At 35.1% G+C, this 26,156-nt stretch overlaps 1 protein-coding gene across 4 annotated transcripts in view; it reads right to left on the reverse strand.

The window, feature by feature from the left end:
• LOC111142247 (SCY1 like pseudokinase 2) overlaps window positions 1-26,156 on the reverse strand; it is a 61,008-nt gene that overhangs the window by 29,411 nt on the left and 5,441 nt on the right. For all 4 annotated transcript variants that reach the window (XM_022495293.1, XM_022495292.1, XM_022495291.1 and 1 more), the window contains exons 2-3: window positions 12,367-12,571; window positions 2,863-3,020 (exon numbers count right to left, since the gene is read on the reverse strand). In XM_022495293.1, the coding sequence (XP_022351001.1) occupies window positions 2,863-3,020; window positions 12,367-12,543 (335 nt within the window). In that variant the 5' untranslated portion in view covers window positions 12,544-12,571. The remainder of the gene's footprint in view (window positions 1-2,862; window positions 3,021-12,366; window positions 12,572-26,156) is intronic.

Consider the following 26,156-nt stretch of genomic DNA (forward strand, 5'->3'; position numbering starts at 1 on the left):
GGTGTCACAGTTTTTATATTTTTAAATTACTACTCTTTGATGTATAAGAATATTGAGAAATTCAGAAAATGTTAGATACTAACATTGAGTAGGCTTTACTCATAAAGAGCTCAGGCTTTGAAGAAAATACCCAATTTCAAGTCCCAGCATCCCTATTCCCTGACTAGGTGAGTCGGGACACCTTGGCTCTGAGCCTCACTTTGCCCATTTGTAAAATGGTGATAAAAAACCACCCTGAAGGGTAACTGTGAACATCAAAGGAGATAATGAATGTAAGGTACATGGCAGAGTCACTAGCATGGAAACTTAATACATCTTTACTGCTGCTACTATTATTACCAAGTGTTTGAGATTCAAGTCCTAACATTTTATGCTTTGGGCTTATTTAGGCTCTGGCAATGAACTACATACAAGGTACTGTGGTAACAAAGCTAGGCGAACACTCTGCACCTAGACAGTAACTGTTTAATGGCAAGTACACCTTTTGCTGTTTCATCTGTCCACCACCTTGAACCCAGTTTTCAAATGAAAGCATATGCAGAAGCTTAATATACATGAAAGATTAAGACAGAGCTGCTTAGGCTGAGGGAGAGTTATTACACCTGCTCAGTCATCAACAAAGATGCTATCTTGTTCTTTACTCCCTCACCAAGCTCATAAACACAGTGGACAACCAGGTTTCCATTTGCTGAACTGTACTGGAGGAAAACTGATCAAATACTCTGAAGTCTTTTCTATAGTACTCTGTAATTCCCAAGACTCACGTATTTGAGCTACTCCTATTTTTTTCCTCTCTGTACTAATCCCAGCATCATCCTTGGCCACATCACTATCCATATTATTACTCCTCCAGCTAGAATCCCTCTTATCTTTCATGAATATTCACTCCCATCACCATTACAGTCACATACCAGAAGGGCTATATCCTCTTCTCAAGAACCACTTCCCCAACCACAGCTACTTACTAGCCATTATCTCCTACCCCTTTACTACCTCCACCAAATCTAGCTCCCCAACACCTTTATTAACAAAATTCCAAGTATTCAGTCCTGACCATATGTATTTAATTCCTTTTTCTCCCAACTATCACAATAAACATCACCCTAATTATCCTTTACCAAGCAAACCCCTACTAACCCTGTAATAACCACTACAAGTATTTTTACTCTCTTGTCATAAGCACAAGGAAAGAATAGAAAGCCCATGCCTTTTTAAATTCACAGTGTTAAGTCACATAGTATATTTTAACCTTGCTCTTTTTTTCAACATTCAAGAGCATTCCTTTATAGTCCTCTTCCTAGCTCCTCATTCCATGGCCCCCCTTTACCCAATACACCTATTATCCACTTTCTACTTTAAAAAAAGCATAAAGTTCATCTAACATGAATGATCTCATTTCCCTAAACTTCACCTCAGTATATTAGTGATTAAACTATCATCCTATAATTTCCTTTGAGTTCCTCCTCTGGGACTTTATTCACATAATGTAGTCTTCTCTGCTAGTCTCCTTTGTATCTATTTTCTAGCTTCCAAACCACCATCCTTCTACTGATATTATTAAGATCAATAACAACCTCTCCCTAGTCAAATGTAATGAACTCTTCTCAGTCCTTATTTTCTTTTTCCTCAGTGGTCCTCAGTGATAGTGGGTCCCTTCTCCTCCTTTAGCTTCCATGCCATTCAGCTGCCTATTCTTCTCCTGCCATGTAACAGTGATCGCTGGTTTCTTTCTCTGACTCTTCTTTTCCCTCTACATTTCAAGTTCTTCTGCAGTACTCTGTTCTTTCGACTCATGCTCTTGCAAAACTCTTGGTTTCATGGTTTTGATTACTGCCTCCATGTTACCCTCAATACACATCACCAACTCTGACCTTTCAGAGTTGGTAGATGACTTTACTACAGCACATTTCTTTCGGAGAATTCCAGTGTTATTTCTACATTATTAACTTATTAAAAACTGGAAGTCATTTTTTCCTTCCCTATAGTTGTCCTATTTCTATTAATTTTATAAGTTTACAACTTAATAATGAAAATGCCTTAAAGTAATATTTGAATTGTCTCTCTTAATGATTGCCAATAAATCCCTAGTTCTATAATATTTAAATTACTATAAAAGAAGTTGTAGGGACAGCTTCTCCCCTCAAGAGACTTGAAAAGTAATAAGGAAATATAAGACACATTGATACAAGTTAAAATAACAAAGATGGGTAGGATTCTGATAGGTGGCATTGTAGACACTGATAGAAAACACTGCAGAAGAAACAGCATTGTTTGAAAAGCTCAGAACAAGTGTAGCAAACAAAACGTATCCACTTCGGGGCAGAGTTCACAATAATGAATGTTACATAAGAGTCAACAACTATACTCTTCTTTTGAGTTTATTCATGAAAAGAAGAACAATAAAAATATTAACATCATTAAAGATTTATGGTCATATTTCTGAGTAGGAACACCATGATATACTAGAATAAAAAAAAAATGGGCTCAGAAATCAAGGTGTCATAACTATGTACTTAAGTAATGTCTCTGATCGTTAGTTCTCCCAAGTAATTGTGAGAACTGAATGAGTTAAGCAAATGTAAAGCATTTAATACAGTTTTCACAGTAAATTTTTTTTTTCTTTTAGGTTGAAAGAAAGTAATTTGTGCTCTTGGGAGAGAAGGTAAGTGACAGTGGATTACTGAAGATTTCAAAATAAAAAGTATACAGAAATCCAATACATTAAAAGATAAAAGCATCCTGGCTAAAGGAAAATTCTAAGAATTTTTCCACTGCCAGCATGCTCCACAGACAGAACTTAAACATACAATTATTAACTATTTGTTCAACAAGTCTTTTATGTAAGTCTTTATAAAAACTTACCTGGATTCTTCTAAAGGGTGCTGGACAGTAAGAAGTCGAGGGTGTCGTAGTCGAGTTAACTGCTGGACTCCTCGTTTTAGAGAATCAATGATTTGATCCTTTTCAAATTTTTGATATTTGTCAATGAGCTTCTTATCAAAGACAAAAACAGCCACTTCCTAATGAAAGAATTGTGCATCTAATTTTAATCAAAATATACAAAAGTAAGAAAATTTTATTCAAGTGTCACAACAGTCTACAACTAAAATCTAATGTCATGGAAATTATAGCACCATTGTAATACTTTTCTGATATCAAAAAGTTGGTTTCTTCATGATTAGTAAATCTAAATATTTTTAAAAGTATGAGACCTAGAGCCCTATCTAAGGAGAACATAGGAAAATCTCCACTTTGAACTCTGATACACACAAGGTGTATGTAATGTGCCATACCCTATGTAGCAATCTCTTATTTAACCAGAATTCAAATAAAAGTTAAAATGTTTAAAAATTCAAAATGTTATTCATAATGATAACCCTGGATAACCTGATAACCCTACCCTACAAAATCTTGAATCATTTTTCGAAAGAAAAGTTGTGTATGTCAAGGAGTGTCTATTTATACAAAAGCCCATGTTGTAAGCAACTTCTACATATGAATAACCTATACTCACTCTTTCCTTCCAGCCTATCCCTCTCTTATTATGGACAGTAACTGGTAATGAATGGTACCAGTAACAGAAGTTGCTCTCCTACTGTTCTCTCTTTAAGAATCATTCACACTTATTTATCAAAGCACACATCCTCCTTACTATCTACTTCCTTTCATTTTCTGTTACCCAAGGAAAAATAGTTCCTGTCCAGTTACCCAATCTTAATAAATCAATCAAAAAATAGCTGCATTGATAGTTGATGTATGTGGAACACATCAGTGATGCTAGATTTCCATCATAAATGGAAAGAAAAATGATAAAGCTGGAAGCAAAATTTACAAAGAATCAATGCTAGCCTTCCAAACTTCCTTGAAAGATTTTGAATGACTTTTTATGAAAGTATGAATTTTATAAAAGTATGTTTCAAAAGCCTCTATTTCAAACCTACTACTACTCAACTATCAATATCCAAGACAGTATTTTTCCACTTTGTTGTTCTCTTATTATTTCTGTGCTACATTAGGATTGTTTTTCACAAGTTAGTCTGGCTACGTAATTACCTAACAGAGATTCACTGCAGAATCCCACACCAATACATTTCTCAAACACAACCTGTTTTAAGTTGGAGTTAAGTTAAGTTAAGTCCTTATATGTATATAAGTAAGTTAAGGATTTTAGAGGATTAAGTCTCTGAAAAGTGAAAGATAACAAAGGGACTAGTTAATAATCAACTTGAACATCCCATTTCCAAATCATTTGTAAAACTTTAAGGAATCATTTCATTCCTCATAGCAATCCTACAAGATAAGTTATGACCTTAATACAGAGATGAGGATACTGTGGAAAAGGTATATGTATTATCTAAAATCCCACAACTGGTGAGATCAAGATTCAAATCCAATCATTTTAACTCTGAGGACCACAGCCTTAGCCAATACACCATGCTGTCTCCCCAGAAATAATACAGGGACAATAAATACAGAGGACCCCAGTAAAACATAATATATGTCTTATTTATTTAAATAACATTTAAATAAGATTTAAAACATTTAAATGAGATTTAAATAACATCCATGTATAACTATATCATCTTAGCTGCTTTTTTTTTTTTTTTCCATAATCTTAGCTCTTTTGATCATCTATGAGACACAGGACTATCAAGAGCTAAGACTGTTATGTAATATTAATTTGAACTAAAAAAACAAATGATCTAGTTCAAGTTTCTATCTCACTATTAATACGCACAATCTTATTTTAGTAAGCATTCTGCTACAACACATTTTATATATGCATCTAATTTAAATGTGTTTATTTTTTCAAGAAGTTTTGAGTCCTTAAAAAAAAGATCACATGAAATGGTTTTTGAGCTCTTGCAATTTCACCACTCTTAAGGAAAAACACTATAGTTCATAAAGAAAAAGAAACAATATAAAATTCTCTCTCTCAGATATTTATTTATTATTTTAAGTCACAGATAAAAGATTTCTACATAGATCAGATTACCATCTTAAAGAGTTTTCTTTGTTGCAGTTTAATTAAAATTAAATTTCAATTTCAACAAAGTTGTGACTAACCTCAGACCTCATAATGACTTCCTAGAAACTCACTCTTAGCCTGCGCCTCAAAACAGACTATCATCTTTTTTTTTTTTAAAGATTTTATTTATTTATTGGACAGAGATCACAAGTAGGCAGAGAGGCAGGCAGAGAGAGAGGAGAAAGCAGGCTCCCTGCTGAACAGACAGCCCAACTCGGGGCTCAATCCCAGGACCCTGGGATCATGACCTGAGCTGAAGGCAGAGGCTTTAACCCACTGAGCCATCCAGGCGCCCTAGACTATCATCCTTTAATTTATGTTTTCCTTCTACTACTACTACCCACTGTTAACACATATCACTTGTGTAGAAGTCCTGACCCCATATATATTATAAGCTTTTTAAAAAAAGAAACCATAACCCCCACTACCCACTGCCAAAAAAAAAAAAAAGAAGAAGAAACCATGCCTTAGGTGTCTCTGTATCCATTATAGGATCTACACCTAGACAACATTCAGATGTTTACTGCCTAGTGGTCAATTAAAAAAAAAGCAGTTACTGGAAGCTTTCCATTATCATCCTGAATTAAAACCTTTTTTGATTCTTTATTATGAAGATTTTCAAATATACAGAAAAGCTGAGGTAGTGCAATTACCCAAAATACCTTGCACTTAAGAGTCAACTGTGAATTCTAATTAAATTTGAAGCCTCTTATTTACACAAAAATTACTAAAACAAAATGCAAGAGTATTTGGCACCCTATTTTTCTTTTATTCACTTCATAGTCTTTAAAATACATTGGCAAAGGAAGTTATCTACTAAAAAGTATGTTTTCTCAATAACCTATCTTTAAATAAAAATGGCTATAAATAAATTATTCTAAAAACTAATACTTGTCAAAATGGAGACTACCTTTTGATACAAGTCTAATTTATAACTTTTTAAAGCTACTTGCTTACTACAAAGTTGAACCCTTGCTGAAAACAAAACAGTCTAAGTAATAAAAATCTAAGTAGATATATACCGATATGTCTAGGATTCCCTCATAGTAATCATAACCTTCACTAACTAACCCTCAGAGCCACCAGGGATGGTTTCTGAGATACAAATATTCTCCAGGAATTCTATTTTATAGACTTTTCATGACTGATAATGATGACTGCCAACCATCACACTCTTCATTTTTCAGGTGATTTCAGGGCAAAGATCCTTTTTTAAAACAATAGAAACAAAATCTAAATTTTTATTTAGATTAAGTTTGAGAAGACTGAGAGGTAATAAGATATACCCCTTAAAATTATTAAAGATAGTCTATGATCATTATTGACCTAAACAACTTGACTTACACATTCAGCTTTGCATAATGGTTTCTTTTATTTAAAACTGTTATTATACTTTTCATAATAATTTAATCATGCCTTTGCCTACACAATATCAGTAAGCCTCACCCATGAATACTGGCATTTGGATAACATAATGTAGATTTTGCAGTAAGGAAGGGACATGTCCAAGACTACATCTGGTAGAGTGATTATAATAATGAATATCAGTTATTTATTATATAAATTTAAAAATCAATCTTCATATCCTCATAGGAACAGCCATTTAACTAGGGTGTTTTAAAGCTTATGCAGTAGTTAGGGCAAAAGAAACAGGCCAACATATGTGACTTTTAAGCCAAAATAAGACTAAAGCTGCCCTATTTATGGCGGGGGGAGGGGGGAGTCTATTCTAAAACTAGATTAAAAAAATAATCATAAATATGGGACACTAACTAAAAGACTACTAATAAATGTTAAGTTAAATTCATTTTGGGGGCGCCTGGGTGACTCAGTGGGTTAAGCCTCTGCCTTCGGCTCCGGTCATGATCCCAGGAAGCCTCTGACTTCGGCTCGAGTCATGATCTCAGGGTCCTGGGATCGAGCCCTCATCAGGCACTCTGCTCAGTGGAGAGCCTGCTTCCCTCTCTCTCTCTGCCTGCCTCTCTGCCTACTTGTGATATCTATCCCTCTGTCAAATAAATAAATAAAATCTTTTTTTAAAAAATTCATTTTGAAGAGTAGTCACCTGGCAACAGAATCTTGTGTCAAGATAAACAGAAATACTTAATATAATAAATAAATGTTCAGATAGTAAACAAACCCACACATATACTCTTTTTTTTTTAAATCTTCCCCCAAAATAAATTTATTAACTTGACATAGTAGAGTTGAAAGAAATTTCAAAATGTAGAATTATTCTTCCACTCTAAAGGAAATAAAAGGTAGGTATACAGGTGGGACAGAAACTCTATTTATGTACTGCTTTTCTTACAAATTATTTAAACACATTAGCAGCCCTGATAGTTACAATATTCCTATCTAACAGATAAGGTGATGGTACTTCAATTTTTAAAGGACATATATACAAAGCAACCATTTCTCACTTATGATTAATATATATAGATAGTTTGGCCAAAAATTTCCATTTAATCGCTTGTTTAAATTAAGTATAATTTAAAAATTAGAAAAGCTAATGAAATCCAATTAAGGACGTTTATCTCAGAAATCTCTCTAAAGTAAATATTCTTTACAACGGAAATAAGAATATGCTTGAAAAGAATACCTATGTTTAGATACCATTTTAATCCTAAACATACTACTCTGTAGAAAGACTAAGTCAGTTATAAAGCTCTAACAGAAACACAGCAGTATAAATTCTATGCCCAGCAATTAATTACCTACCAGACATTATAAAAGCTTAGGAGGTAGAGGAGTAAGGAGTAATTCACTGAATTTTCAAAAATTAAACAAACCCTGAGATCATGCCATTTGCAACAACATGTATGGACCTAGCAAGTATTATGGCAAGGGAAGTAAGTCAGACAGGGAAAGACAAATACCATACAATTTTACTTATATGTGGAATCTAAAAAAACAAAACAAGTGAATAAACAAACATAAAGCAGAAACAGACCCAAAAATACAGAACAAACTGATTGGTTGGAGAGATGGGCAAAATGGGTAAAGGGGAGTGGGAGATATAGTCTTCCAGTTATGGAATGAATAAATCACAGGGATAAAAGGTACAGCACAGGGAATATAGTCAATGGCATAACAGCGTTGTGTGGTGATGAAAGATTAACAACATTTGTGGTAACCACAGCAAGATGTAGGAGACTTGTCAAACCACTATGTAGCAAACCTGAAACTAATCTAACATTGTGTGTCAACTACAGTTCAATAAAAAATTAAAAATAAGTAAAAGGAGACCCTCTGCTCAGAATGCCTTAAAAAAAAAAAAGACTATAAAAAGGGTTGGCCTGAATGTGAAAAACTGTAACTGCTGATGGAAGTATACATTCATACAACCACTCTAGAAAAACGGGCACTGAACAAATATAAACACTACTACCTAAGCAATTCCATGTCTAGATAATGTGTCATATATGCCAATGGCACGTACAATAATATTCATACCAGTACCCCATATTTTAATGAAAAGAAAAACTATGTTCAGCAACACAGATGTATCCCATGAACATACATTTAAGGAAAAGGAACCAAACACAGCAGCACATACTATGATTTCATTTAAATGAAGTTCAAAAACAAACAGGGAACACACACAAAAAAAAACAAATAAACATACAAAGGTTCAAAAGCAGGAAAAATTAAAGAGTCAAAGGACGGGATAGCAGTTATCACCGGAGAGAAGGTGGGGAGAGGTAATGACTATGAAAAGGCATGATGAATATTAGCAATGTTTCCTTAATCTGGATGTTGGTCACTGGTGTACTCAGGGTGAACATTCCTCAACCTGTGCACTATTCCACACATTCTTAAAAATATGTTTATATTTAAAAAACTAAATAGATAATTTTTATTCCCTAAATGTCATCCTGAAATGTCTTATAACATCTCTACTGAAATTCTAAAAAGAGTAAGAGTTAGGAACCAAGAGCTGCTTCTAAATGAACACTCAAAAGGGAAACTAAATAATACATAAGCCTAAATAGTAGCTTCAAATGCTTATAGGCTATAATTAATGATCTATCCATTTCAACATGTTTATATGTTTTAAGTTTACCCAAATAATAACTTTTAAAAATCTTCATTTTGTATACAAAACTGGCCTAAACACCTTATTTAACTATTAAAAAAAAATCAACTTTAAACATCTCTTGAAGATTTGGGAAATCTTTTTTTTTTAATTTTATTTTTTATAAACATATAATATATTTTTATCCCCAGGGGTACAGGTCTGTGAATTGCCAGGTTTACACACTTCACAGCACTCACCATAGCACATACCCTCCCCAATAAGACTTGGGAAATCTTAATTGAACTTTCATAAACTACTCATTAGGAGATGTTTCTTTAAAGAATGTCTTTCAAAAACAAAAACAACAGAAATTGGTTTTTGGAAGCATAAACCCAGAATAATAACAATACAGATATTCAATCAGATACAATGATGTTACCAGGCACACAAATAAATTTTTATTTACCAATTCTTTTTATCTTGCTACATTCCAGGTTTCATAAATATGCACTTTTTTCATCTGTCTGTAGGTGTTTTTATTACTACTCCACTCCCCTAAGAGGCTTTCAAACATTTACATTAAAAAGGCAAAAGTTGTACATGATCTGAAAATTATAATTCATCGTGTACTACCATGAACTTGAAATAACCCTAGCAAAAAAGTACACAGAGAGACAGTCCTAACCTTAAATCCCTAGTCTGATGTTACCTCACAGTCAAATTTAAGAGCATATAAAATGCTATAAACATAAATGCAATCAAGTACACTATATGCTATATCAAGAAAGACTGAGAGGGCGAAGAAAAACGCCCTCCCTCAGTGTCCCTTTACACAAGGGGGAAAAAAAGGACCAAGAAGAATATCCTTTTCCATTACTTTTCCTCTGGTTTCTCTAAGATCAGTATTGTCCTACAGAATTTTCGGTGATGATCAAAAGTTCTATATGTGCATTGTCCATTATGGTAATACTAGTCACACAGAGCTAAGGAACCTAGAATTGGTGACTAGTGCACCTACGGAAATGAATTTAATTTTAACTAATTTAAATAGGCATATGTAGCTTGTGGTTACTATAGTGGATACAGTTCTACATTACCTATCTTCTCTAATTCCCTTTTATTAAAAAATGAGATAATGGGGGCACCTGGGTGGCTCAGTGGGTTGGGGCCTCTGCCTTCGGCTCAGGTCACGATCCCAGCGTCCTGGGATGGAGCCCCGCATCGGGCTCTTTGCTCGGCAGGGAGCCTGCTTCCTCCTCTCTCTCTCTCTCTGCCTGCCTCTCTGCCTACTTGTAATCTCTGACTGTCAAATAAATAAATAAAATCTTTAAAAAAAAAATGAGATAACGGAAAAAGAATTAAAACTACAAGTAAGGGAGAAATTAAAATGAGGCTTCAATGCCAAGGTGGTTAAAGACTTAGCTATTCCTCAAGGAATCAGCCAGTAGTCCAGAGAGGATAGTCAGGTCAGACACCTTAGGTTTGAAAGAAGCAAAGAAAGAAGATTCAAAACTGTATCCACAGAGAGCACGGATATATTACAAAACTATCGTGTTCCACAAAGCAATAAATTAGGGGGGAAAATATAGTAGTTTCCTAAGAGAACCCAATTCTGGCATTCAGCAGTTGAGAAATGGTGTGTTACTGTGCAATATCTAATCAATTACCTATTATTTGTGCCTGGTTTTCACGTTCTATAAACAGCAACAGAGGCTTCAACATTATCAGAGAATTTCTGCATATGGACTTCTCATATAAACACAAATAACTAGAACTCTTTTGGCTAAGCCCAAAGACACTATTATCTTACATCCTTAATAAATAATGCAAAATTTAGTACATTTGGTGTTCTTTCATTTTCCTGTTATATAATTGATTATAAAAGTTAGTGTTAGAGGTTGGTCATTTACATAACTTCATGGCCTCATTAATGGCTTTTTAAGTATTCAATATTTAAGAAATCACTTATTTTTCGAGCTCTTGATGAATTGAGAGAGAAAACAATGTTCAAAAATGACAAATCAATCAGCATTTAAAATAAAGATTGGCTCTGGACTTAAAGACTTCCAACCAAATGACAATAAAAACAAGATTTACAGGTCAGGTACAAACCACATACCAGCAATCTATCACAAGACCAAGATTCCTACTTCATAAAAGAATAACCAAAGCCAATTCAATCTTTAATATACTTGCTGTTTGGGAAATAAGCTGACTTTGGAAAAGTCACAAGTAATGCATATCCATAACTGTATGACTAGGACAGAGTCACCGGAAAGTATGTGTAATTAATCCCAAACATTTTATAATCTGTATGTTTCACTTATAGAGAAATAAAAGTACTTTTGGAAACAGTGATTTTTCTTTTTAAAGAACAATATTTCTACAGAGGTTTTAAACCTGGAGGTTTTTCAGTTCTTTAACAATTCCAACAGAAAATGGTTAGTAAAATTTAACACTAACAATACTCCACATTTCTAAGAACCTTCTGTTGGTCTCTTAAGTCAAATTAAAAAAATAAAAATAAAAATACAATTCATTCAAATGACTCTACTGAAAGAACAGTTAGTTCTGAAATAACTTTGAAATCAATATATTGTAAAACACATTATTATTCCACAAATGTACTCCATTCTGATAATTAAAACTAAAAAAAATGTTACAGAAGTCTATTTTCCAGAAGGCTATAAAACAAAATAAGAATGCACTAAATAAGAATGTACTTAATGTTGGAAAAATTTAATGGAGTATTTTGCCAATAACTTATTGACAAATTTGAAAAGGAACACAATATTTATTCTAAAAGAAACACTTCACTAAAAATCTAATATGTGGGATGTGTGCATGGCACAGTGTTAAGTGTCTGCCTTCAGCTCAGGTCATGATCCCAGGGTCCTAGGATTGAGTCCCACATTGGGTTCCCTGCTCAGTGGGGAGCCTGCTTCTCCCTCTGCCTGCTATTCCCCCTGCTTGTGCACTCTCCCTCTCTCCTTCTCTGACAAATAAATGAATAAAATCTTTAAAAATAAAAAATTTCTTAAAATTTAAAAAAAAAATACAAATCTTACACGCTTCTTTGCTCAACAGACACATTAATTTTATTAAGTAAGCAAAATTAAATTACAAGATAGGTTACAAACAAGTTATTTGTAACCAGGAGATTCAGGGCATGTTTAAAAGCATTTATTTTTTTATGACTTTGTTAGATAGAAATGAGAAGAACCCTTTTACTTTTGGCATTTCGTAACATAAAAATGCATTATGGTACTTTATTAGCATGTGTGTTTTGCCAAATGGACTGTGAATCAAAACTTACCTGTTTTGTTGACTTTTTTGTGCCATTGAAAATTTTCCAAGCTAGCCCATTGCCACCACTGGCAATGTGTCGACCAACATCAAATTCTCTAGTGACAGGATTTCCCATTACAGCACTAGTGACATCAGCTGTTACTTTTGTAACAGTACTCTTCAACTTATTAAGCATCGACTCCATGGCTGCAATACTGAGTAGCTATAATTACCTAGAAACACAGGGGGACAGGGAAGCACTGATCATTTGTTTTTACTTGTTTAGGCACTTAACATTCGTTATTTAGTCTGAAAAACTTAATATACTCCAAACAGTGAACAAAACAGTCCTATATAGATAAAAGGTACATGTAGGTTTTGTCTTCAAAGAACCCAACACACCTAAATCCAAATTTAGATCTAGGAACCAAACTGTTTTTTTCAACCTCAATTATTACAGACCAGGAAAAAACACATTCCCACTTGACACTGACATGATGTTGTTCAACTATATAACATGGACCCTCAACATTTTAGTGGTGGAAAGGGTCTAAATCTTTCCTCACACTGAAAACAACCATATAAAACCTGAAAGGAGCAGAATGCCTGGGTGGCTCAGTAGGATAAGCATCTGCCTTTGGCTCAGATCATGATTCCAGGGTCCTGGGATCAAATCCCACATTGGGCTCCTTGCTTGGCAGGAGCCTGCTTCTCCCTTTGCCTGCTTGAGCATGCACACGCTCTCTCTCTGACAAATAAATAAAATTTTATTAAAAAAAAAAAAAAAAAAAAAAACACCTGAAAGGAGCTAATGCTATACTTAACAATAAATTTACATTTTATAGAATTTTTACTCACTAGTAAAGAAATTAATAGTGAATTGATTGGCAGCACCTGGCTGGCTTAGAAGAGTATGTCACTCTGGGTCTTGGGGTCCTGAATTCGAGCCCCATGTTGGGTGTAAAGATTAACGTAAAAAAAATGAATAAACTTTAAAAAAATAAAATATTAATAACAAATAAAATAATTAGCATTGAATTATGAAATCACTTGAGAGTATATTCTAATAGAAAAGCACTGGTGGCAAAAGAACAGTAAAACATGCACAAGCAACATGTAATAAAGTATGTTTAAAATTTTACACACTTCTAAATCTCAGATTTAAATTGAGGGGGTGGAAAACAATTTACCATGCCAATGGACATCAGAAGAAAGCAGGGGTGGCAATCCTTATATCAGATCAAATAGATTTTAAGCCAAAGACTATAATAAGAGATGAGGAAGGACACTATATCATACTCAAAGGATCTGTCCAACAAAAAGATTTAACAATTTTAAATATCTATGCCCCTAACGTGGGAGCAGCCAACTATATAAACCAATTAATAACAAAATCAAAGAAACACATCGACAATAATACAATAATAGTAGGGGACTTTAACACTCCCCTCACTGAAATGGACAGATCATCCAAGCAAAAGATCAACAAGGAAATAAAGGCCTTAAATGACACACTGGACCAGATGGACATCACAGATATATTCAGAACATTTCATCCCAAAGCAACAGAATACACATTCTTCTCTAGTGCACATGGAACATTCTCCAGAATAGATCACATCCTCGGTCCTAAATCAGGTCTCAACCAGTATCAAAAGATTGGGATCATTCCCTGCATATTTTCAGACCACAATGCTCTGAAGCTAGAATTCAATCACAAGAGGAAATTTGGAAAGAACCCAAATACATGGAGACTAAACAGCATCCTTCTAAAGAATGAATGGGTCAACCAGGAAATTAAAGAAGAATTGAAAAAATTCATGGAAACAAAGGATAATGAAAACACAATGGTTCAAAATCTGTGGGACACAACAAAGGCAGTCCTGAGAGGAAAATATAATAGCAGTACAAGCCTTTCTCAAGAAACAAGAAAGGTCTCAGGTACACAACCTAACCCTACACCTAAAGGAGCTGGAGAAAGAACAAGAAAGAAACCCTAAACCCAGCAGGAGAAGAGAAATCATAAAGATCAGAGCAGAAATCAATGAAATAGAAACCAAAAAAACAATAGAACAAATCAACGAAACTAGGAGCTGGTTCTTTGAAAGAATTAATAAGATTGATAACCCCCTGGCCAGACTATCAAAAAGAAAAGAGAAAGGACCCAAATAAATAAAATCATGAATGAAAGAGGAGGGATCACAACTAACACCAAAGAAATACAGACAATTATAAGAACATACTATGAGCAACTCTATGCCAACAAATTTGACAATCTGGAAGAAATGGATGCATTCCTAGAGACCTATAAACTACCACAACTGAACCAGGAAGAAATAGAAAACCTGAACAGACCCATAACCAGTAAGGAGATTGAAACAGTCATCAAAAATCTCCTAACAAAAGCCCAGGGCCAGATGGCTTCCCAGGGGAATTCTACCAAACATTTAAAGAAGAACTAATACCTGTTCTCCTGAAACTGTTCCAAAAAACAGAAATGGAAGGAAAACTTCCAAACTCATTTTATGAGGCCAGCATCACCTTGATCCCAAAACCAGACAAGGATCCCATCAAAAAAGAGAACTACAGACCAATATCCTTGATGAATACAAATGCAAAAATTCTCACCAAAATACTAGCCAATAGGATTCAACAGTACATTAAAAGGATTATTCACCACGACCAAGTGGGATTTATTCCAGGGCTGCAAGGTTGATTCAACATCCGCAAATCAATCCATGTGATACAACACATTAATAAAAGAAAGAACAAGAACCATGTGATACTCTCAATAGATGCTGAGAAAGCATTTGACAAAGTACAGCATCCCTTCCTGATCAAAACTCTTCAAAGTGCAGGGATAGAGGGCACATACCTCAATATTATCAAAGCCATCTATGAAAAACCCACCGCAAATATCATACTCAATGGAGAAAAACTGAAAGCTTTTCCGCTAAGGTCAGGAACATGGCAGGGATGTCCATTATCACCACTGCTATTCAACATAGTACTAGAAGTCCTAGCCTCAGCAATCAGACAAAAAAAAAAGGAAATTAAAGGCATCCAAATCGGCAAAGAAGAAGTCAAACTATCACTCTTCGCAGATGATAGGATACTGTATGTGGAAAACCCAAAGACTCCACTCCAAAACTGCTAGAACTCATACAGGAATTCAGTAAAGTGTCAGGATATAAAATCAATGCACAGAAATCAGTTGCATTTCTCTACACCAACAACAAGACAGAAGAAAGAGAAATTAAGGACTCAATCCCATTTACAATTGCACCCAAAACTATAAGAAACCTAGAAATAAACCTAACCAAAGAGGCTAAGAATCTATACTCAGAAAACTATAAAGTACTCATGAAAGAAATGAGGAAGACACAAAGAAATGGAAAAATGTTCCATGCTCATAAATTGGAAGAACAAATATTGTAAAAATGTCTATGCTACCTAAAGCAATCTAAACATTTAATGCAATTCCTATCAAAATACCATCCATTTTTTTCAAAGAAATGGAACAAATAATTCTAAAATTTATATGGAACCAGAAAAGACCTCGGATAGCCAAAGGAATATTGAAAAAGAAAGCCAAAGTTGGTGGCATCACAATTCCGGACTTCAAGCTCTATTACAAAGCTGTCATCATCAAGACAGCATGGTACTGGCACAAAAACAGACACATAGATCAGTGGAACAGAATAGAGAGCCCAGAAATAGACCCTCAATTCCATGGTCAACTAATCTTCGACAAAGCAGGAAAGAATGTCCAATGGAAAAAAGACAGCCTCTTCAATAAATGGTGTTGGGAAAATTGGACAGCCACATGCAGAAAAATGAAATTGGACCATTTCCTTACACCACACACGAAAATAGACTCCAAATGGATGATGGACCTCAATGTGAGAAAGGAATCCATCAAAATCCTTGAGGAGAACACAGGCAGCAACCTCTTCGACCTCAGCCGCAGCAACATCTTCCTAGGAACATCGCCAAAGGCAAGGGAAGCAAGGGCAAAAATGAACTATTGGGATTTCATCAAGATCAAAAGCTTTTGCACAGCAAAGGAAACAGTTAACAAAACCAAAAGACAACTGACAGAATGGGAGAAGATATTTGCAGACGACATATCAGATAAAGGGCTAGTGTCTAAAATCTAAAAAGATTTGCTAAAGAACTTAGCAAACTCAACACCCAAAGAACAAATAATCCAATCAAGAAATGGGCAGAGGACATGAACAGACATTTCTGCAAAGAAGACATCCAGGTGGCCAAGAGACACATGAAAAAGTGCTCCATGTCACTCGGCATCAGGGAAATACAAATCAAAACCACAATGAGATGTCACCTCACACCAGTCAGAATGGCTAAAATTAACAAGTCAGGAAATGACAGATGCTGGCGAGGATGTGGAGAAGGGGGAACCCTCCTAAACTGTTAGTGGGAAAGCAAACTGCTGCAACCACTCTGGAAAACAGCATGGAGGTTCCTCAAAATGTTGAAAATAGAACTACCCTATGACCCAGCAATTGCACTACTGGGTATTTACCCTAAACGTAGTGATCCGAAGGGGCACGTGCACCCGAATGTTTATAGCAGCAATGTCTACAATAGCTAAACTATGGAAAGAACCTAGATGTCCATCAATAGATGAATGGATAAAGAAGATGTGGTATAGATACACAATGGAATACTATGCAGCCATCAAAAGATATGAAATCTTGCCATTTGCGACGACGTGGATGGAACTAGAGGATATCATGCCTAGCGAAATAAGTCAATCGGAGAAAGACAACTATCATATAATCTCCCTGATATGAGGAAGTGGAGATGCAACATGGGGGGTTAAGTGGGTAGGAGAAGAATAAATGAAACAAAATGGGATTGGGAGGGAGACAAACCATAAGTGACTCGTAGTCTCACAAAAACAAACTGAGGGTTGATGGGGGGAGGGGGGTTGGGGGTTATGCACACTGGGGAGGGTATGTGCTGGGGTGAGTGCTGTGAAGTGTGTAAACCTGGCGATTCACAGACCTGTACCCCTGGGGACAAAAATATATGTTTATAAAAAATAAAAATAAAAAATAAATTAAAAAATAAATAAAAAATAAATTAATTAAAAAAAATTTTACACACGTCTAGGGGTGCCTGGGTGGCTCAGTGAGTTAAGCCTCTGCCTTCGGCTCAGGTCATGATCTTAGGGTCCTGGGATCGAGCCCTGCATCAGGCTCTCTGCTCAGCAGGGAACCTGCTTCCCCTTCTCCCTTTGCCTGCCTCTCTGCCTACTTGTGATCTCTCTCTCTCTCTGTCAAATAAATAAATAAAATCTTAAAAAAAATTTACACACTTCTGGTCATGATGCAGAAACAAAGAATGAAATTTATCCTCTCCCCTTGAACAACTAGAAGCTGGACAAATATATGAAACAAATGTTTTCAGACACTGAACAGACAGCATAGGCATATAATCCTAGTGAGAAAGCAAACTAACAAGGTGAACCCTAGGATTAACCCAGCTTTCTGCCTTGAGGTACACTACAAATCAGAGAAGAGAGCAGAATTCCAGGCAGCAGTCTAGCTGAGTTAAAGAGCTAAAGAGACAAATTGGAATTCAAGGATGCAGAGGTGGCTAAGAATTCTGGGATCAAATTTCAAGAAGAAGAGGGAAAAATCAAGGAAAGAGAGAGAGAGAGAACTATGCTGAAAAAGAGCTCCAGAAATTTGCACAGAAATCTGATGCTTTGTTGAACACTAAGATGCCCATACATGGTATGAAACTCAACCAGGTCATCAAGGACCAACTAGAGAGCTATTAACTGAATAGTTCAAGTTCACACCGGACTGCAAATCACTTAACTTCTCACAAGCTAGACTAGAGAGTCCTCACTGATCACTAAAAGCATTCAGCAGAAACCCCACAAGGACCATGCCATAGTAGTAGAATAAACTGTTCTTAGAGTAATATGTACTCTAAAGCTGCCCTAACAAACTAAAAGCAAGCCTCAAATCATCAAACTAATCATAAATTACTTAACTGCCTACCAGAAAGAAACCCAATATTTAAAAAATCAGGTATTTAATAACATTCACAATGTTCAGCATGCAGTCAATAATTACTAGATATGCCAAGAAACAAGAACAAGTGTTCATAATCAAGACCAAAATCAATCAATAAATACTCCAAAATGATAGATTATGGACATTAAAGACATTAAAAAGCTATCATATATCTAAATATTTCAAGGAAAGCATGAACATAATAAAAGAAAATGGAATACCTCTTAAAAATCCTAATGAAAATTCCAGAGATGAAAAAAAAAGCTGAAATAAAAAATTCAGAGGAGGGGGCGCATATGTGGCTCAGTGGGTTAAGCCTCTGCCTTCAGCTTGGGTCATGATCTCAGGGTCCTGGGATCGAGCCCTGCGTTGGGCTCTCCTCGGCGGGGAACCTGCTTCCCCCCCTCTCTCTCTGCCTGCCTCCCTGCCTTCTTGTGATCTCTGTCTGTCAAAAAAAATAAAATCTTTAAAAAAAATTCAGAGGATATCATTAACAAATTAGACAAAGCAGGAAAAAAAATTTAGTAAAACCATGAGGCACCTGGGTGGATCAGTTGGTCAAGTGTCCAACTCACTAAGATCTTCATTTCAGGTCATGAGTTCAAGCTGCATGTTGAGCTCCATGCTGGGCATGGAGTCTACTTAAAGAAAAAAAAAATTAGTAAAACCTGAAGATAGAATAAAAGACTAGAAGGAAAAAAATGAGCAAAGTCTCGGCGACCTTTGGGACAATATCTCAGTCTAAAATATGTAAATGAATCCCAGAAATGAGAAGAAAAAGGAAGAAATAATATTTGAAAAAATAATGGCTAAATATTCCTGAGTTTGATGAGAACTATACAAGATGTCAAGAAAATCGATGAGGGGCACCTGGATGGCTCAGTGGGATGAGCCTCTGCCTTCAGCTCAGGTCATGATCTTGGGGTCCTGAGATCAAGCCCCACATAGGGCCCTCTGCTCAGGAGGGAGCCTGATTCCCACCCTCTCTCTCTGACTGCCTCTCTGCCTACTTGTGATCTTTTCTCTGTAAAAAAAAGAAAAAAAAAAATCGATGAACCACAAACAGGATAAACACAAAGAAAACCATATTTAGACATATCATACCAAGGAGCTGAAAGTCAGTGATTAAAAGAAAAATCTTAAAAGCAGCCAGGGAAAACAGGAAAATCATACATAAAGGAAAAAAACATAAGAATTTCCGCAGACGTCTCATCAGAAACTATACAAGTCACGCAAATGAATGGAGGCCTCTAAAGTACTAAAACAAAAACAAAACAAAAAACAATCAAAACTTATCAACCTTGAAATCTATGAGCCATGGGAAAAAAACTTTCAAAAAGAAATGTAAGGGGTGCCTGGGTGGCTCAGTTGGTTAAGCTTAAGTATCTGCCTTCACTCAAGTCATGATCCCAGGGTCTTGAAATGGAGCCCCATATCGGGCTCCCTGCTCAGTGGGGAACCTGCTTCTCCCTCTCCCTCTGCAGCTCCCCCTGCTTGTGCTCTCTATGCTCTCTCTCTGTCAAATAAATATTTTAAAATAATAAATTAATAAAATTAATTTATATTAATAATAATTTTATATCCAAAATATTAAATATATATTAATATATATTAGATATATTAATATATATTTAATATATAATAAATGTAATTATAATTATTAATTAAAATTAATTAATAATAATTAAAATTAATAAAAATAATAAAATAAGGGGCGCCTGGGTGGCTCAGTGGGCTAAAAAGCCTCTGCCTTTGGCTCAGGTCATGATCCTGGGGTCCTGGGATCAAGTCCCACATCAGGTTCTCTGCTCTGCGGGGAGCCTGCTTCCTCCTCTCTGCCTGACTCTCTGCCTACTTGTGATCTCTGTCTGTCATATAAATAAATAAAATCTTTAAAAAATAATAAAATAAAATAAATGTGAAATACTTTTTCAGGAAAACAAAATCTAAGAAAATTTGTTGCCAACAGATATTCACTGCAAGAGATATCAAAAGAAGTCCTTCAAACAGAAGGATAAAGATATCAGATGATAATGTGAATCCACAAAAAGAATGGGGGACACTAGAAATAAAAATTATGTGGGTATATATTTAAAAAAAACTCATGTTGTCTTTTAAAGATCATTTCAAACAAAAATAACAAAAATATATTGATATATGAAGTAGTAAACAATATGACAAACCAAGGACAGGAGAGGGGAAATGAAGTATATGTTTGAAAGATTCTTATATGTTAGGTGGAATAATATCACTTGAAAATAGATTATAGCAAATTAAAGACATATAATAAATCCTAGACTAATAAGTAAAATAAAAGAGATACAACTAAAAGGTCAATAATGGAAATAAAATGGAATCCTAAAGTAAAATGAATACAGAAAGTAGGAAAAGAGGAAGAAAGGAACAAAGAATAATTGTGACAAGTAGAAAATAGCAAGATAGCAGACTTAAATCCAACCCAATAAATAATTACATTAAGTACAAATGATTTAAAATTCCAATTAAAAGGCAGAGATTGTCAAACTAGATTAAAAAGCAAACCCCAATTATATGCTGCTTTCAAGAAATCCACTTTAAACCCACTTTACAAGATGACTTAAAACTAAAAGAATGTGAAAATATATCAAGGTAGAGTGGCCATATTCATAACAAACAGAAAAGGCAACATTTCATAATAACAAAGATGTTAATTCATTAAGAAAACAAAATCTTAAATGTGTACATACTGAATAAGAGCTTTAAAATAAATACAGTAAAAAAATGACTGAAAGAAACAGACAAATTTACAATTATAGTTGGAGACTTCAAGGATCCTCTCTCAGTAACAGGTGGACATAGGCTGAGTAGACAAAAAATCAGTAAGGATACAGAAAACCTGAACATTATCAAACAACATGACCCAAAACACCCCCTTGACAACAGCACAATCCATTTTGTTTTCATGTGTACATGCATCACTCAGTAAGACTGACTATGTTCTTCCGGGCCATAAAACAAATCTCAAAATATTTAAAATTACTTTAATACAAAACAAGTTCTTTGACCACAATGAAATTAAACTAGAAACTAGTAACAGAGAAATATGTAGAAAAAAATGCAAATATTTGGAAATTAAACACTTCTCAAAAACCCAACAGCTAAAATAAATAAATCACAGAAAATTTTTAAATACTTTGAGGTGACTGAAAATGAAATATTGGGGTGCCTGGGTGGCACCCAGTTAGTTAAGCGGCTGCCTTCTGCTCAGGAACATGATTCTGGGATCCTGGGATAGAGTCCCTTTTCAGGCTCCCTGCTCAGCAGAAAGCCTGCTTCTCTCTCTCTCTCTGCCTGCTGCTCTGTTTACTTGTGCTCTCTTTCTATGTCTCTGTCAAATAAATAAATGAAATCTCTAAAAAAAAAAAAAAAAAGAAAATGAAGTAACTGTGGGATGTAGGTAAAGCAGTGATTAGTGGGAATTGTACAGCTTTAAATATTTATAATATATGTGTGTGTATATATATATATATATATATATATATATATATATATATATATATAAATGAAAGGGGGAAATGCCAAAATCAGTGGTCTCACATTCCATCTTAGGAAGCTAGGAGGGGGAAAAAAAAAAAATTATATGCAAAATAAGTAGGAAAGAGTAAATAAAGAGTAGAACTCAACGAAACAGACTGAATATAATGTAAAACTCTATTTAGTAGAGAAATGAAAAAGAAAAATCAATGATGCCAAAACCTGTTTTGTTTTTTTTTTTTAAAAAGATAAGCCTCTAGCCAAATGAAGGAAAAATTTAAAAGACATAAATGGTCAATATCAGAAATAGAGGAAACTCTACAGACTTTAATCCTATTTAAATCTCATAGATTTTAGGGGTGCCTGGGTGGCTCAGTGGGTTGGGCCTCTGCCTTCAGCTCAGGTCATGATCTCAAGGTCCTGGGATAGGCCCACATTGGGCTCCATGCTCAGCAGGGAGCCTGCTTCCCCCTCTCTCTGCCTGCCACTCTGCCTACTTGTGATCTCCCTCTCTGTCAAATAAATAAATAAGTAAAATCTTTAAAAATAAATAAATCTCATGGATTTTAAATAATAAATCTATACTATAGATTGATCTTATGCCAATTAATTCAACAACTTGAATGAAATGGAAAAAACCCTTGAAAGCCAAAACTACCAAAATTGACTCAAGAAGGAACAGAAAATCAGAAAAGTCCTATAAAAAAGAAATCCAATTCATAATTACAAACTTTACCACAAAATAAAACTCCAGGTTCAAATGGCTTCACTGTTGAATTCTATCAAACATTTAAGGAAGAAATAATAACCAGGTCGGTACAAGCTTTTCCAGAACACAGAAGAGAACACTTCCTATGCCATGTTACATAGTCATTATTGCCCTGACACCAACAACAAATGACACAAAGGAAAAATGCAACATCCTTCATCAACATGTAAAACACCTTAACAAAATTCTAAGTACATCAAATCCAATAAATCCAACCCGATGATCAAGAGGGACTTATCTCAGGAATGCAAGGTTGATTTAATACCCAAAAACAAATTCATGTAATTTGCCATATTAATTGAATAATGGAGGAGAGAAATACAATTATCTCAATAGAAGCAGAAAAAACTTCTCACAAAATTCAATACCCGCTCACAATAAAAACTCTCAGCAAACTAAGAACAGAAAAGAAACCTCCTCAGGGAAGTTGGCTCGCTCAGTCCATCAAGCATGTGACTCTTAATCTGAGGCTGTGAGTTCAAGCCCCACATTCAACGTGGAGCCTACAAGGAAGGAAGGAGGGAATGAAGGAAGGGAGGGAGGGAGGGAGAGAGCAAAGAGAGAGAGGGAGGGAGGGAGGGAGAGAGGAAGAAAGAGAGAGAGAATGGAGGGAGGGAATGAAGAAAGAAAGAAAGAAAGAGGGAAGGGAAGAACTTCCTCAACCTGATCAATGGAATCTTTGAATACCTACAGCTAATATTATATTTAAAAATTTTTAAAAAATTGAACGCTTTTTCCCTATGTTTGGGAACAAAGTAAAAATATCTACTTTTACACTTTAATTTAATATTCTAATGGAGGTCCTAGCCAAAGCAATTAAGAAAATAAAATTATAGGTTTTCAGATCATGTACACAGAAAGGCAGAAGAAATCTACAAAAATAAAAAACTACTGGAACTAGTATGAACTAGTATGAGTTTACTCAGTATTACAGAATATAAGAATGGAAAAATGGCTATTTTGATATACTAGAAACAAACACTGGAACTTCAAAAATACCATTTCAAGGACATGAAATACCTATGGATACATTTAACAAGATATACAAGACTTGTACAATGAAAACAAAAAATTGCTGAGAAAAATGAAGAAAGACTTAGAAAGACTGTGTTCATGAAATGGAAGACTCAATATTGTTAAGATACCAAGTTCCCCACTGATCTATGGACTCAATACAATCCAAACAGAATCCCAGAGGCTTTTATAGAAATTGACAAGCTGATCTAAAATATTACTCTGTGAGAAGGGGTCCACAGACTTTACTAGATTGTGAAGGATTCAGGGCACAAAGAGGTCTAAAACCCTCTTATTCTTCAAATCTCCCACTTCCATGTTCACTCCTTCCTAACAATGATTTGTCTGACAAAGTCTGTGTCCTACAAATCTTCCTTAACCAACAATTTCCTCCTAATTTTTTCCCACTTGACCACAGAAAAGTGTTTTTCTCAGCTATCAAAATCTTCTTATATGGCATTTCCCTGGATATAAAAAACTTTGAATTGGGGAGATGCAATTCCAAAAATGCATTAAAACTGAATGTCTCTTAGAGTGCCTGGGTGGCTCAGTGGGTTAAGCCTCTGCCTTCAGCTCAGGTCATGATCTCAAGGTCCTGGGATCAAGCCCCAAGTTGGGCTCTCTCCTCAGTGGGGAGCCTGCTTCCCCCTCTTTCTCTCTGCCTACTTGTGATCTCTGCCAAAAACAAAAACAAAAACAAAAACCTGAAAGTCTCTTAAAAATAAAGCAAGAAGGGGGTGCCTGGGTGGCTCAGTTAGGTGTCTGCCTTCAGCTCGCGTCACTCCTGGGATCAAGCCCTACATCCACAGACTTCTTGCTCAGGAGGGAGCCTGCCCTCTCTCTCTCTGTCAAATAAATAAATAAAACCTTAATAAATAAATAAATAAAGCAAAAAGAAATTTGGAAAAAAGTACTGAAAGAGGCTGTACTTTATTTCTTCCAGGCCAGACACTAACAGCAAGACCCCATGCCTTATTGATCACAGAATTTACAATTAAGAAATAAAATAGCTGTCATCTGGATGTATAAGAACAAGTTAATTTCACTATTCAATAAGCAAAAACTCCAAAGTTTTGATGAAAGTAAAATAATCACAATATGCAACAACCTAGAAATTAAATCCTTTGTAACTAACAAAACTCTTGAGGAAAACTTTCAGATACCATCAACTTAAAAACAGGCAAAGGAGTACATTGTTTTTCAAAATTATTTAGAGAACACACAAGCAAAAATATTTGGAAGGCCATTGGCCTAAGGCAGCACGAGTTTGTATCCAGTTTTCTATGTTAATTAAATTATATTTATGTAAATATGACCTACTTTCTTCTATGAAAGATTTTAACTGTCTGTAAACAGAAAGAGACTCTCTTTCCCTTTTTAATTTAATGCTGCATTTCTGTGAGCAGTTAGAAAATGTTACTATTGGCATTGTGAAAATATTTATTGCTATGCCAAGTTGTTCTCTATGAACATCTGCTGCTGATTTTGATGGGGGAATGTGAAGGGACATAAAAACCTTAATTAAAACCTACATATCCATTCCTCTAATTCTGCCTGAGTAGCTACATATTACATGCCATGTACTAGTTACACATTGGAAATACAGATGTAAATGGAAACACTTCTGCTCTTTAGGGACTTAATCTGTAGCCAGTGGACTCAGACTGGCAAAGACCTACAGCAATTAACAGAGAGGTACAGACCATGCTACAGTAAGGGATAAAAGACCATGATGTGATTTGAAAACTACAAATAGCTCAGTATGAAAGTAAAGGATAATTTCAGAGGTAATATTCAAATTTGAGAAGCTCTTCCATCATCCATCAGAGCCAAGAGTAGCATACACATGGTAGGAAAAGACATGGAAAGTCACCTGGTAAATTATGTAATATTTATTGAGTACCCACTATGTACCTGATACTATATAAGAAACTGTGGGAGAAAGAAGGAAAAATAAGCCACGAAAGATCTTACCATCAAAGGGGCAAGAAACAGAGAAGTAAACCAACCATAGCATTAGCCCACAATGATAAAATCTACAAAATATATATACAAAGTCTTATAGGAGCAACAACAACAACAAAAACCAGGAACAGAGGGAAGAAGGTGTTAGCAAAACATTAATGCTAGAGATGTCTCTAAAGGTGAATAGGAATGAACTAGACAAAGAATGAGAGTAGTACAGAAGTAAAGATAAAGTAAAAACAAAGCAGTTCCAATAAAAGCTGGAGGAAACAGGGAAATATGGGAAAGGAAACAGAAAAGCCAGATCACCAAGAGCAATTAGTAGTAAGCAATCAAGCCATAAACCACAGAAGGGTTTCAAGCATGAGTAAGATCAATCCTCTATCAAGAAGAATGAAAGATATACCAAGAGTGGAAGCAGGGAATATGGCAAGACTGAAGAGAACATCAATATGTAGTTCAGGGATGATATATATATCATATATATCTATACATATATAT

The sequence above is a fragment of the Enhydra lutris genome, unplaced genomic scaffold (assembly GCF_002288905.1).
Source record: "Enhydra lutris kenyoni isolate GAN:26980312 unplaced genomic scaffold, ASM228890v2 scaffoldscaffold7, whole genome shotgun sequence".
Taxonomy (NCBI): domain Eukaryota; kingdom Metazoa; phylum Chordata; class Mammalia; order Carnivora; family Mustelidae; genus Enhydra; species Enhydra lutris.